The following is a 12,466-nucleotide window of genomic DNA, read 5'->3' on the forward strand; positions in this document are numbered from 1 at the left end:
AAAAAAAAAAAAAAAAAAAAAAAAGATGACCATTCACGGGCCGCCACGTAGTCAATGGGACCCGTGAACAGTGTAAGGATCAATCCTTATCAAAGGATTTTAAGGATTCTTTTTTGCACAAATTCTAAGAAAGTGAGCCTCACATCCTCTAAGGATTCCCTTAAGAGCTCCCATTGTGGATGCTCTTAGAGCATGTCCATCGATGTTCTAAACTAATAAAAAAATTAAAAGAAAAAGAAATTAAGAGAGAGGCAAAGAAAAAAGGTGTGTGATAGAAGAAGCTCCTTAACTATGGAGCAAGTTTGGGATTTCTGAGTGTGCAAATGCATTTACTTTTTATCAAACATTATGATTTATTTAAACAAATAAATTCTGATAAATTATTAGTTTTATTTAAACTAGGACCTTAGTGCACAATCCCAACCGTCGGACGTTGGTCTGAGACCATGATTAATGGAAAATTCTTAAGCTGAGGTTCTTATCGGAATATAAGAACTTGTCTTTTAACTTTTAACTAAAAAAATTAAGAAGCGATTCTTAAATCTCTTATTTAAGAACCGGTTCTTAGTTTTTTTAGTTAAAAGTTAAGAGACGGGTTCTTATATTCCGCTAAGAACCCTATCTTAAGAACCTCCGTTAATCATGCTCTAAAGAACCGATTCCGAACATCATCTGCCAGTTGTCCATATGTGAATGGTTTCGTTCTTTCCACATTATTAAAATTTAATTATCTATTAAAATCTATTAAAATAATAATAATTTACCACTGAAATGTTTGTTTTGGGTTTCTACCCGTCGAGGCTGCTCTTCAGTTTTGTACCTACTTTACTAACTCTCAAATTTGTGGTTAAGGTTTGTTGAGTACGTTAATATTAAAAATTAAATATATTTGAATTTAAGTTTTCGTTTATAATTTCACAATGTTTGGGATAGTTTTTTTAAGTGTTGTGAACCGGTCAGATCCGTTCCTTTGATCCATCCGCAGCAGATCAGAGTTTTTTTTTGTCAATTTTTATTTATTTGCATAGACCGCAAATAAATTTATTATAACCGCATTTGTCTTAGTCTAAGTTAATTGATATCCACAAAATCCATAAATCATTAATAAATTAAAAACTAATATTTCAAATCTTTTAGTTAATTTTAATAGTATAAATTTTATATTATAAAAATAAATACATATTAAAAGATATAAATAATTTTTATTTAGTATATTTATATATTATCTAATGATTATAATTAAAATTTAAATAAGTAATAATATTTACTTTTTATTTATAAATCTGATGGACTGAATTATATTTACAATTTTAAATATAATAATCTACATCCATTCGTATTTAAATATATAATCCACAAAAAATAATTGACATGCATTCACCCAAGGCGGATCAAGAAACCCATGGTTTTGAGTCAAATTCCCATCACTAGATTTTTTAGTGTATTTACCATTCAAGAACAAGGAGAAGAAGTTTCCAGGGGCGGAACCAGAATTGTTTTCAATATGGGGCATATAAACATTTTTGAATAATATGGGGCATATAAAGATGTTTAAGCAAATTTCAACATTCACTGCTAATGAAAATTGACAAATCAGGGTGGGGCACATGCCACACCTCCTCTTGCTTTGGGTCTGCCCCTGGAAGCTTCATGGGAAATTGCAGTCAGTATACAACAAATAAATTATAATTAGCTATCTAACCAAAAAAAGTTGACAATATATTCAACATATTTTCTATCATATATTTCAAAATACCTTTGAAATCAACCGGTGTGATCTCTTTCTATTTTTTTTTCTTTCTCTTCCTCTTATTCTTCCTTTTCTTTTAGATCTCTGTTTCTCTTCATCACCGAAAAAATAAATCATAGGTTACTCCACTTCAATTACCTCTACCTATACAATCGGTCATCACCGCCGTTAACAAACACGCCACCGTCAGTGTTATTCCACTTCATAACTTCCATCGAATAAAATAGCAGTTACGAACACTCAGAATTGATGTCGCTTTTAAACTTTCAAGTCTATACTATTATTCATAGTTATATAGTATAGTTCACTATTTTCATATATTAGTTCCATTATATTTTAAATTTGAGTTTACTGATTAGAAACTAGGGTTTAGTGCTTAGGGTTTAGTATTTGAAAGGTGAAGTTGGAATTAGAAATAAAGTTAAAATAAGATTTAAGGTTTAGTTTTTACATTTTTGTATATTCTATTATATACATATATAATAGAAATGTAACACAAAATACACTATGTTTGTTTTATTTATCTTTCATTCCTAGTGTAACGCAATATATTATGTTACTATATTATTTGATTATGTTTTATTCTATTTATAAAGTATAGTTTATAACTTTCTTATGTTTTAAACACCGTTTCATGTTTTTGAACATTGATAACTTCTACTAAAAAGGTTGAAAACTTTGTACTATCAAATCTTAATAGTATTTTTTTTTTTTCGTGATCTTTTAAAAATTCTATTTTCAATTATTCAAACATTTGTAGTATAGTATTTATAGAGCTTTTGTAATACAGTCATGTTTCTATTCTGGCCCCATGTTTTATATTTATCAACGTCATCAACTATTATCACTTTTATTGTCTACTTGCAACATACAAGGTTATAACCGGAAAAAAATGTTAAATGTTATCAATTAAATTATGTCGAAAGCATAGCCATATTTTTATTATTGCTTTTTTAAATTGGTTAGTTAGCAAATTAACTCAAATTTCAAATCAAATCTTAAACACTTGTTTAACCACTATCACATATCTAGTTTACACTAAATAGGCTGAGAAAAGTTTCTTAAAATACCATAAGTTGGCTACTACTTTTAAAAAAGATAATCAAATAATATTTTAACATATGGTTTTAGGGTTAATGTATCTAAGGGGTTTTTTATACGATGAATAATTATGATATTACAGAATATAAGAAATATTACAAACGATTCTACGATGACAATTCTAACTGCCTTATGAGTATTCATGCCTGACTATATCACATGAGCTGTCCTATGGGATCAACGCTTGATGATACTCCTTGCGTCATGACGCATATCTCTTGTAATCATTTTTCCATTAATTTGCATAATTTCGTCTTTTCTAGAGTTGAAACTAACAAAATCTTTTACTGTAGAACCATTAATGAACTTTTATATTTAATTTAATGATTATTATTTAAGGTTTAATATTTAGGGATTGAAGTTAGGTTTATAACTTCTATAAATATTTTATAAATTATTAATAAATCTATAAATAATTTATGAGATATAATTTATTTTTATGACAAATATAAGGTATTTATAGAAATTGTTAAATATTTAATAATATATTGAAGTTCCCCAGTAATTTAATTTCCATCACCTAAAACAAGTTCCTATCTTTCGGTTCCTCTCGCTGTCGTTTGTTAAGATTGGTATATGATTAACTTGTTTTTAAAATGGTCTAGAGCATAACAAAAAAACTCGGATAATTATTTTATTTGGGCTTAAGAATTGTTATGGATTTGGGTTTACCCAAGTTAAAAGCCCAAACATTTCAGGAACATGAAGTTAATGCCAAAAAAAAAGGTAGGTCTTATGCTTCCTCTCCAAGTTTTTTCTTATAAGTTCCGACCACTCTGCCACGCTTGTCTGAGACAAGAGTTCCAGAAGACGAGAGATTTTATGTCTGTCGATCATACTTTTCAAGGTTGGATACAGTACCTAGGCTTAACTTTTGTATGTGTTTTTGGTTTTAGAGTTTCAATGCGCGCAAAGTGTTAGTTCCTCTCAAGTTCTGTATTTTTTAACTGCTGAGTTTTGGTTTTTTCTCTAAATAGAAAGTCTTATGTTTATCAAATTGAGGGGTTTTGTTTCAGTGCAGAGACTGATTGATGTATGAATGGCACTAAGGCACTTAGGCAAGAAGGTACCTTTTCGCATTGCTTCTCATTTCTTTCCCAAGGAATTTGAGCAAAACGATTATAGCTTTAGTTTACATTTCATACATTTGATTAACGTTTGCATAGTTTTAGTGGTCAGGCTATCAAACTATTTTTACTTTCTCCATGGGAATTGGTGTAGTTATGTTTGATGTTCGATTCTTGGTTCTCAGCTTGCATGTCATAGTGAACCGTATCTGCATTTGCTTGAATGTGATTATACCTACGAGTATGTGTGAAGCGTCTTTTAATCAGCTCATTGTCTAAGCTACTCCTATTTCAAATTGGTGATTAAAGACTAAGTGATATATGTATGGATGTCTCGACTGATTTAACGTGTTTACAGGGCATTCAAGCCTCTTTTAAAAGAGGTTTGGTTCTTCTACGAGTAGCAGCATCTACAGAGAGTCAGATTTCCTCTACGTTTTTGAATAGCACTTCTGAAAGTGTCGCTTTTTCATTCGCACGATACATTAATGGTAAGCGTAGTGAAAAGGATGGTTACAACATTTACTTTCTAACATTGATGAAAATGGATACATAACAAATTTTTTAACCCTTTTCATTCATGGTTTTAGGTTTCGGGTTTAGCTCTCTATCAAATGGTGAATCTTCCCCAAACTTAACATCCATAAGGTACACTTAAAACTTACTTTCTTATATTATTCTATATAACTTGTTCACTGGGCTGTGTTTTTTTTTTTTGAAAAGGTACTTTCATGCAAGCCGAGAAACATTGGCGACAAGAAAAGATGATCCAGACCGTCCCCTGAGCCATCGTGAACGCAAGAAACAGGCTGTGAAAACGAAAGCCAAGTTCTCAAAACGGGATAAGAAAACTGATAAGCCACCCGCTGAAGCTCCTTATGTGCCTCCTCCTAGGCTGGAAAAAACGGAAAAGCGAATGGATGAGAAAACAGTTGAGGTATTCGATGGCATGACATTACTTGAGTTCTCCAAGCGTACTGGTGAGTCATTGGCGGTTTTGCAGAGCATCCTCGTCGATGTTGGAGAAACCGTTAGTTCGGAGTTTGATGCAATCAGTATTGATGTGGCCGAGCTCCTTGCAATGGTAAAAGTGCTCTCCTAAATGCAAGTTAACTGATTTTGCAGTGTTTTCTTTAATGCGTTTTTAAAAGTTATAAATATATATAAAAAAAATAAAATAAACGGACACTGGAATAGGCTTCCGGCTAACCGACCGAGAAACAGTAATCTTTAATGCATTTTAGAAATTATATATATAATAAAATCAACCCGAAATGGGGATAAGATTCCGATAACAAGGCGACTTTGAACAAAATTACCAAAATTAAAAGTTTCCAAAACTAACTACGTCTAACCATCACCCGGCACGTTCCACTAGTCAGGATAAAAAATCATTGGCCGTTCTCGACCATTCACCTCTAAGATTATCTTTAATGCTATTTCTATTTGTAGGAAATAGGGAACAACGTAAAGAGGGAACATACTACAGAAGGATTAAAGATCCTTCCACGGCCTCCTGTTGTAACCGTAATGGGGCATGTCGACCATGGGAAGACCTCTCTGTTGGACGCTTTACGAAACACCTCCGTGGCGGCAAGAGAAGCCGGTGGGATCACTCAGCATGTTGGTGCGTTCGTTGTGGGAATGCCTGAGTCAGGCACTTCAATCACCTTCATAGACACGCCAGGCCACGCTGCTTTCAGCGAGATGCGTGCTCGGGGAGCCGCTGTGACTGATATAGTCGTCTTGGTTGTTGCTGCTGATGATGGTGTGATGCCGCAGACTCTGGAGGCTATTGCTCACGCTAGATCGGCTAATGTTCCCATTGTGGTTGCGATTAATAAATGCGATAAACCGGGAGCTAATCCGGAGAGAGTCAAGAACCAGCTCGCAGCTGAGGGGATTGAGCTTGAGGATATTGGAGGAAACGTTCAGGTCGTTGAGGTGTCTGCGGTCAAGAGTACAGGGCTAGACAAGTTAGAAGAAGCTCTGCTTCTTCAAGCAGTGGATATGGACCTTATGGCACGTGTGGACGGACCAGCTCAAGCGTATGTGGTGGAGGCTCGGCTAGATAAAGGCCGTGGACCGTTAGCCACTGTTATTGTGAAAGCCGGGACGTTGGAGAGTGGTCATCACGTGGTGATTGGGTGTCAGTGGGGGAAACTCAGAGCTATCAGGGACATGGTAGGTAAGCCAACGGAGAGAGCAACACCAGCTATGCCTGTAGAGATTGAAGGGCTTAAGGGTGTTCCGATGGCTGGTGACGATGTTATTGTGGTGGAGTCAGAGAAACGAGCGAAGATGCTTAGTGAAGGGAGGACAAGGAAGTATGAAAGAGATCGGTTGTTGAAAGCAGAGGAAGATAGAATAGCTGAATTAGAGAAGAGAGAAGCAGAGTCTGAGGAAGGGGTTTTTCGAGTTGAGTTACCTATAATAGTGAAGTCTGACGTGCAAGGAACCGCACAGGCTGTTTCTGACGCGCTAAGAACCTTAAATAGTCCACAGGTGCGTTTATACTCAGAGGCAGTCCTGAATTTTTCAGGGTCATATAAATTATTTTATTAATTTTTTAATTTTTTTTATAAATTTTACAAATAATTTTTTTTTAGTAAAATTATTTTTTGTAGTACATAATTTATTTATATCTAAATTATAATAATATAAAATTAGCTAAACCAACCCCTATAGTGGACCCAGCCATCCTTTAGAGTAGCCTTTTTTCCTTTACCACGCTTCGTCTGCTTCAGCATCTAATATATTTTTTAACTTTTATAAAACTAAAATTCTTATTCACTTTTTATTTTATAGTTAATATTTTTGTAACTTATTTTTATAGTATAGTTAATATTTATATGTTATTATATCAAAAATACATATATATATATATATATATACGATTTTTTTTTAAGTGGGGCCTGGCTCTGCGTATACTCTGGTGGTTTGTTGCTTATTGGCTCTCTGTGTTTGCGATTCTTTTTCTTTATATGGATAGGTTTTTGTGAACATTGTTCAAAGCGGAGTAGGAGCAATTTTTCAGTCTGATTTAGCCAGGGCACAAACTTGCAATGCGTGTATCGTTGCCTTTAACGTTAAGTGTTGTAAGATTTCCTCAGCTTATGCCAGGGTCAAGGTATCAGATCTCTGTTCCAAAATACTTTAATGTTTTGTGTTTGCGTTTACGTTGTAACCAATATTGGTGATCTCTTAGGTATTCCATCACCATGTGATATACCATTTGCTCGAGGACATCGGGAACTTGATCGTGGAGAAAGCACCGGGAGTATCGGAGCTGGAGGTGGCTGGTGAAGCTGAAGTACTCAGCATTTTCAAGGTGTTGGGAAAGAGAAGAGAAGAGGATGGAGTGAGCATCGCGGGTTGCAAAGTGATGGATGGTCGGGTCTTTAGAAGTGGGCTGATGAGGCTGTTAAGGAGTGGAGAAGTGTTGTTTGAAGGCTCGTGTGCGTCGCTGAAACGGGAGAAACAAGATGTGGAACAGGTCGGGAAAGGGAACGAGTGTGGGCTTGTGATGGGAGATTGGAATGATTTTAGAGTTGGAGATGTGATTCAGTGCTTGGAGCGGGTCGTTAGGAAGCCTAAGTTTATTTCATCTGAGAGTGGAGCTGTGAGAATTGAGTGCTGAAAAAAACTTTAAACACTAATTAACTCAATCTTATTGTTAGGGATGTTACGCCGATGATCGTTCTTTTGGTGTTAACTGTCATATTATCAATTTTTTTTATTTCTTGATCATAACGTTTTGCAACTTTTTTTTACATCCAAACAACATTGGTTCACGTTTTTATTCAGAAAATAGCACTCATGGAAAAAGATTACAAATAGAAAATGAATTAGAATTTAAGATCTATAAGAGCATCTACGTCAGTGAACTTCATGGGGAGTTCACACAGTTTTCGAAAAAAAAAATATTAAAATAAACAAAAGCGATGAACCTGCTTCTTGGGAGTTCACTGCACTGAACCCGGACCATCACTGTAGCGCGGGCCCCACGACACGTGGTGGCCCGCGATTGGTCTGATTAATAATTTTTTTTTTTTTTTTTTGAAAACAAAAATCAAACAGGAAAAAAATAATAATAAAAAAATACTTTGTGAACCCCTTTGATGGGGTTCACTAATGTTGATGCTCTAATTAGATTTTGATCCGCGTTTAGAAATCACAGTTCTGTTTTCAAAATTAAATAAAATTCCTTTAAAATGAATTTCTATATAAGACAGTGTAGTTTTTGTCACATTTAGCCAGAACCGCCAACCAAACCGTACCAAACTGAAATAACCAAAAGAAAATTAAATTGAATTTCGTAAATAACCGAGCAGATCATTTATCTCCCAAACATAAAAATTGAAACCAAAGCGAGAACCAAATAAATACCATAATTTATAAAATGCAAATTATATACTTACAAATTTTAATTATATTTAATTTCTAAATAACCATATATTTATTCACTGGTTGTACTCACTGAAGTCTTATCAACCTTGTTGGTTTGCTTTCCAAATCTGCTTACAAGATTTGTTGGTTTGCTTTTCAATTCTCCAACCATGCTCATTGAGAGAGAGATTACAAAATTAAATTCCTTATAAAATGAGTGGCCAATTGAAAGTAGACAATCAGGCAGTTGATCCACCAAAAATTAAAGAGATTGGTCGTGAGCTTAGGGTCCCTCGCCTGCACTCTAGAGTTCATTGTTTTTGTAGTCTAGATTAATAATTGTAAATAGTACTAGTTGTTTAGAAAATAAGGAAAGACATTATTAAAACTACTTTACCCTCCAATAATTGTGACCAGAGCAGTAGATTGCTGAGTGCGTGGGGTATGATTGGAGGCAATCTACTCTATTGCCACTTAAAGCAAAAAGTGGCAATATATTCTATATATAGACAAGAAGTAGGAAGACAAAAACTCTCTCCTCATCTTGGGCCACGGAAGTTCAATCAAGATCTCCTTAAATTGGATCGAATTCAAAACGTTGGAATGAAATGGGGGGCTTAAGCTGAGCTTCCATGGAAGCTTCTAGGTAGACCGCAGGGTTCTTACCATATAGCTTAAAAGTACAATTTTCTCTTCCTGCTCTTAATTAACCAGTGGTTATAATGAATTTTCTAACCGGCGCGGTTAAAGCAGTGGGGTTAAACCGGCAAGTCATGGAACGGCTGATAGGCTCGATCCTCTTCGAACCTACCAAGGTGTTATATCGGCTCCTTCTCTACTATTTAGATTTTTTTGTTCTCTTTTATTTTCCATTAAATTCTTGTTCTTTCGTTAATTCTGCTGTGATTATTTCTGCAATTAAAAGGTGCAACTATGTTCGAATTTGTTTCAACAGTGTTTATATCCCTCGTTAATTCATGAATGTGAAACTTGTTCCAGTGAATGCCATATAAAGGAACTTTTTTTTCTTCTAAACTGATTAAAGTATTACATAGTGTCAATAAGAATGCGGTAATTGGTAACAGATAAGTTGCTTAGTATTGATGTACAACACCTCAGATTCTTTTTATGTAGTTGTTAAATACTAACGAATAAAATTGTGCATTTGTTTCTTTGTCAAGTGACTTGTATTGGTGTTTCTGTTATGCATAATTTGATTTTTTTAACAACTTGCAGCTGCAAAAAAAAATTAAGAGTTTTTTAATTAAAAAAAGGTTAAGTAATTCTACCAGCGAATCGTATCTCTAAGTTATTTCAAAAACGATGACTGTTAACTCTCTTCAAAATTGATTTCAAAACAACAACAGATTTCAAAATGATTTGAAATCTTTAGAATATCTTGAAAATTATCGTGAAAAGAGTGTCCACGCTATTTTGTTTTTAGGGTAATTCTCTCAGATAACCCTAAAATAGGTTTTTCTTCAAATAGCCCACAAACCGGAAAATAACCACAATAGATTTATGAGATAAAAAAACTCTTATATTCTTACTTTATATATATATATTTACATATACATAATTATTTAAATAAATAATGTATATATATAATTTATTATTTTTGAATAATACATTTTTAAATTTAAACTTTTTATAATATTAATTTTTAAAAGTTTTTAAAAAAAAATTATTTTGAAATCCGAAAATCATTATTGAAACTATTAAAAAAATATCTAAAATTTTTAGTATTTATTTTAAAATCTTAAAATGCACTCCCAAAAATCTCATCCTCAAATCTTGATTGGTTAATCCTAGGAATAAAATGTCTATTTACTCTTCAATAAAACTTCTTTAGTTCATTTTGACTCTTGAATGTTATATTTGTGATAAAAAAAAATTTAAAGGTCATCCTATGGATTTATCTGGTTTTTAAATGGATATAGTATTAAAATAAAACTAATTCTATTCAATTTTGATAATTGGATTTTTTTTTGCAAAACCAAGTTTAAAATACAGAATATGTTTTTTTATTAGAAGAATTGTTATCATGAACGTAAATTTCCTACAAAGCAAAAAGAGACATGTTGTAAATGTTTTTAAAGGTTTCCAATGTTCAAGTCATCAAATAAACGAAGAAATCGAGATATTAATGGGAAAGGAAGGTCTGACGCCAAATTCAATGGATCAAGAAAGTTACAGTGAATTTAGGGATAACATTTTACGTTAAAGAGTTGACCCAAGACTTTTTGTCGGAAAGTATGGATGAAACCAGGTCTTGAAGTTGTGTTACAAAAAAAAAAAAAAAACCAGGTCTTGAAGTTAAGGACATGCACAATGTTCCAAGAGTGTGTTTAGGGAGAGATCTAAGCTCAAGAAAATATATTGCATAAGTTATGTGAAAAACGTGATTCATCTCGTTAGTGGAGGGATTAATATTTATAGAGGTTACCAAACACATAAAATCGAAAATTATCTTGTAAGGATGAATATATATAAGTTTCAAAACCAAAATAGCTTTAAGTCCCAAGACAAGAAAGACATCAATGCGGGAAACAAAACACAAATGAAACTACTGTACTCAACGGTGAATGGTCGAGGAAAGCTGCAAAACTGAGAGTAAGAACGACATCAGTCTGAAAAGCGAAAGTTAGCACAGTCTTTTTCAAGACCGAGTCATCTTCCGATTTTGAGTAGTCCTTTTTTTTTTGTCACTGCCAATTAAGACTAGTCCAAAACCTTTTCCTATGGCCTCAACCGAAGTTACTATATACTACTTCCTCTGTTCCTTAATATTATATATTTTAGGAAAAAATTTTGTTTTAAAAAGATCTATTTTTTACATTTTCAAGACATGTTTTATTAACTAATTGCAAATTTCAAAAAACTTAATTGTAATTACCGAATTGTTATTAGCTTAAAATTATGAAACAAAGATAAACACAAAAAAATATGCAAATTTAATGTGTTTTATTAAAATGTGTGAAAAATCTAGAATATGTAACATTAAAAAACAGAGGATAATATTTTAACATCAATACTATTATTTGAGAAGTGAATTTGCTGATTTGTCATATTCTCCATACTTTTAGGTAATTTTTTTATTTATTATATTTTTATTAGGCTTTAGCTAAATCATTGATTTATTATTAGTTTTTAGCTCAGTCACTAATTTATTAATTTTTAAAAATACCCTTAATTAACCTTATATATAATTTAAAAAAATTTCATTTTAATGATATTAAATTTATATGATATATTAAATATTTAGTTAGTTTTTCTTATTTTTCATATTTTTATTAGGTTTTAGACTTTTAGCTAGGTTATTGATTTATTATTAGTTTCTAATTGATTCACTAATTTATTAATTTAAACAATACCCTTACCGAATTTTATTTTAATAATTTTAAATTTATATTTTATATTAAATATTAAAAAATTGATTATAAAATAATATAATAAAATTATGAAAAACATATTTAAAAAATAAGATAATTTTATATATCTTGTGTTGCTATCTGAAAAAAAATATTTTGTTATAATTTTTTTAAAAAAAATAAGATACAAAACAATTTATAATTAAATATTACTCAAGCAAAAAAAATTATATAAAGATATTTTCTAAACTATTTCTAAGAGATGAGTATTTTAAAATAATTAACACAATAATAAGTATATATTTTGATGAAAAATATTTGACATATATAAATACTTTGATGTTTGATTTAAAAGTTTAAAAATATAAATAATAATTTATTATGCTGGTTTTAGATTAATAAGCCATAAACTAATAAGTATTCATAAAAGGATTATGCCCGCATGTGCGGGTAAAACATCTAGTTATATATTATACTAGTTTTTCTCTTTTTTTGTGCACCAACTCATAATATAAATAAAAAGGCCTCAAACCCAAATTCACACCATTAATGGGTCAGATACAATCCAAGTAGCTAGGGGCTCTTTTCGCCAAAGTATCGGCTTTAGAATTGAGATTGTGAGAGAAAGAAAAAAAAGAGATATCGACGAAGACAGAAGCTATTTGCTGGATATCAGTGATGATTCCATAAATTTCATTGATATGCATATCGTTTTTAATAGCTCTGGTGAGCGTTGAATTGTCAGAAAACATGGAATCTCTGTAAGATTCATGTCCACTGCAGATAAG

At 32.1% G+C, this 12,466-nt stretch overlaps 1 protein-coding gene and 1 long non-coding RNA gene across 2 annotated transcripts; both read left to right on the top strand.

Moving 5' to 3' along the window:
* Nucleotides 1-3,875: 3,875 nt before the first annotated feature.
* Nucleotides 3,876-7,558, top strand: LOC106332979 (translation initiation factor IF-2-like). The gene is made up of 7 exons (XM_013771460.1): nucleotides 3,876-3,917; nucleotides 4,277-4,409; nucleotides 4,509-4,566; nucleotides 4,642-5,002; nucleotides 5,371-6,423; nucleotides 6,911-7,048; nucleotides 7,127-7,558. Exons 1-7 carry the CDS (start codon nucleotides 3,891-3,893, stop codon nucleotides 7,556-7,558), a joined length of 2,202 nt encoding a protein of 733 aa, XP_013626914.1. The 5' UTR covers nucleotides 3,876-3,890.
* Nucleotides 7,559-8,816: 1,258 nt separating this feature from the next.
* On the top strand, nucleotides 8,817-10,978 carry LOC106332665. Its single transcript, XR_001268146.1, has 3 exons — nucleotides 8,817-9,122; nucleotides 10,407-10,576; nucleotides 10,615-10,978. It is a non-coding gene; the product is annotated as an uncharacterized LOC106332665 (long non-coding RNA).
* Nucleotides 10,979-12,466: the final 1,488 nt, after the last annotated feature.

This window comes from Brassica oleracea, chromosome C3 (genome assembly GCF_000695525.1).
Source record: "Brassica oleracea var. oleracea cultivar TO1000 chromosome C3, BOL, whole genome shotgun sequence".
Lineage (NCBI taxonomy): Eukaryota > Viridiplantae > Streptophyta > Magnoliopsida > Brassicales > Brassicaceae > Brassica > Brassica oleracea.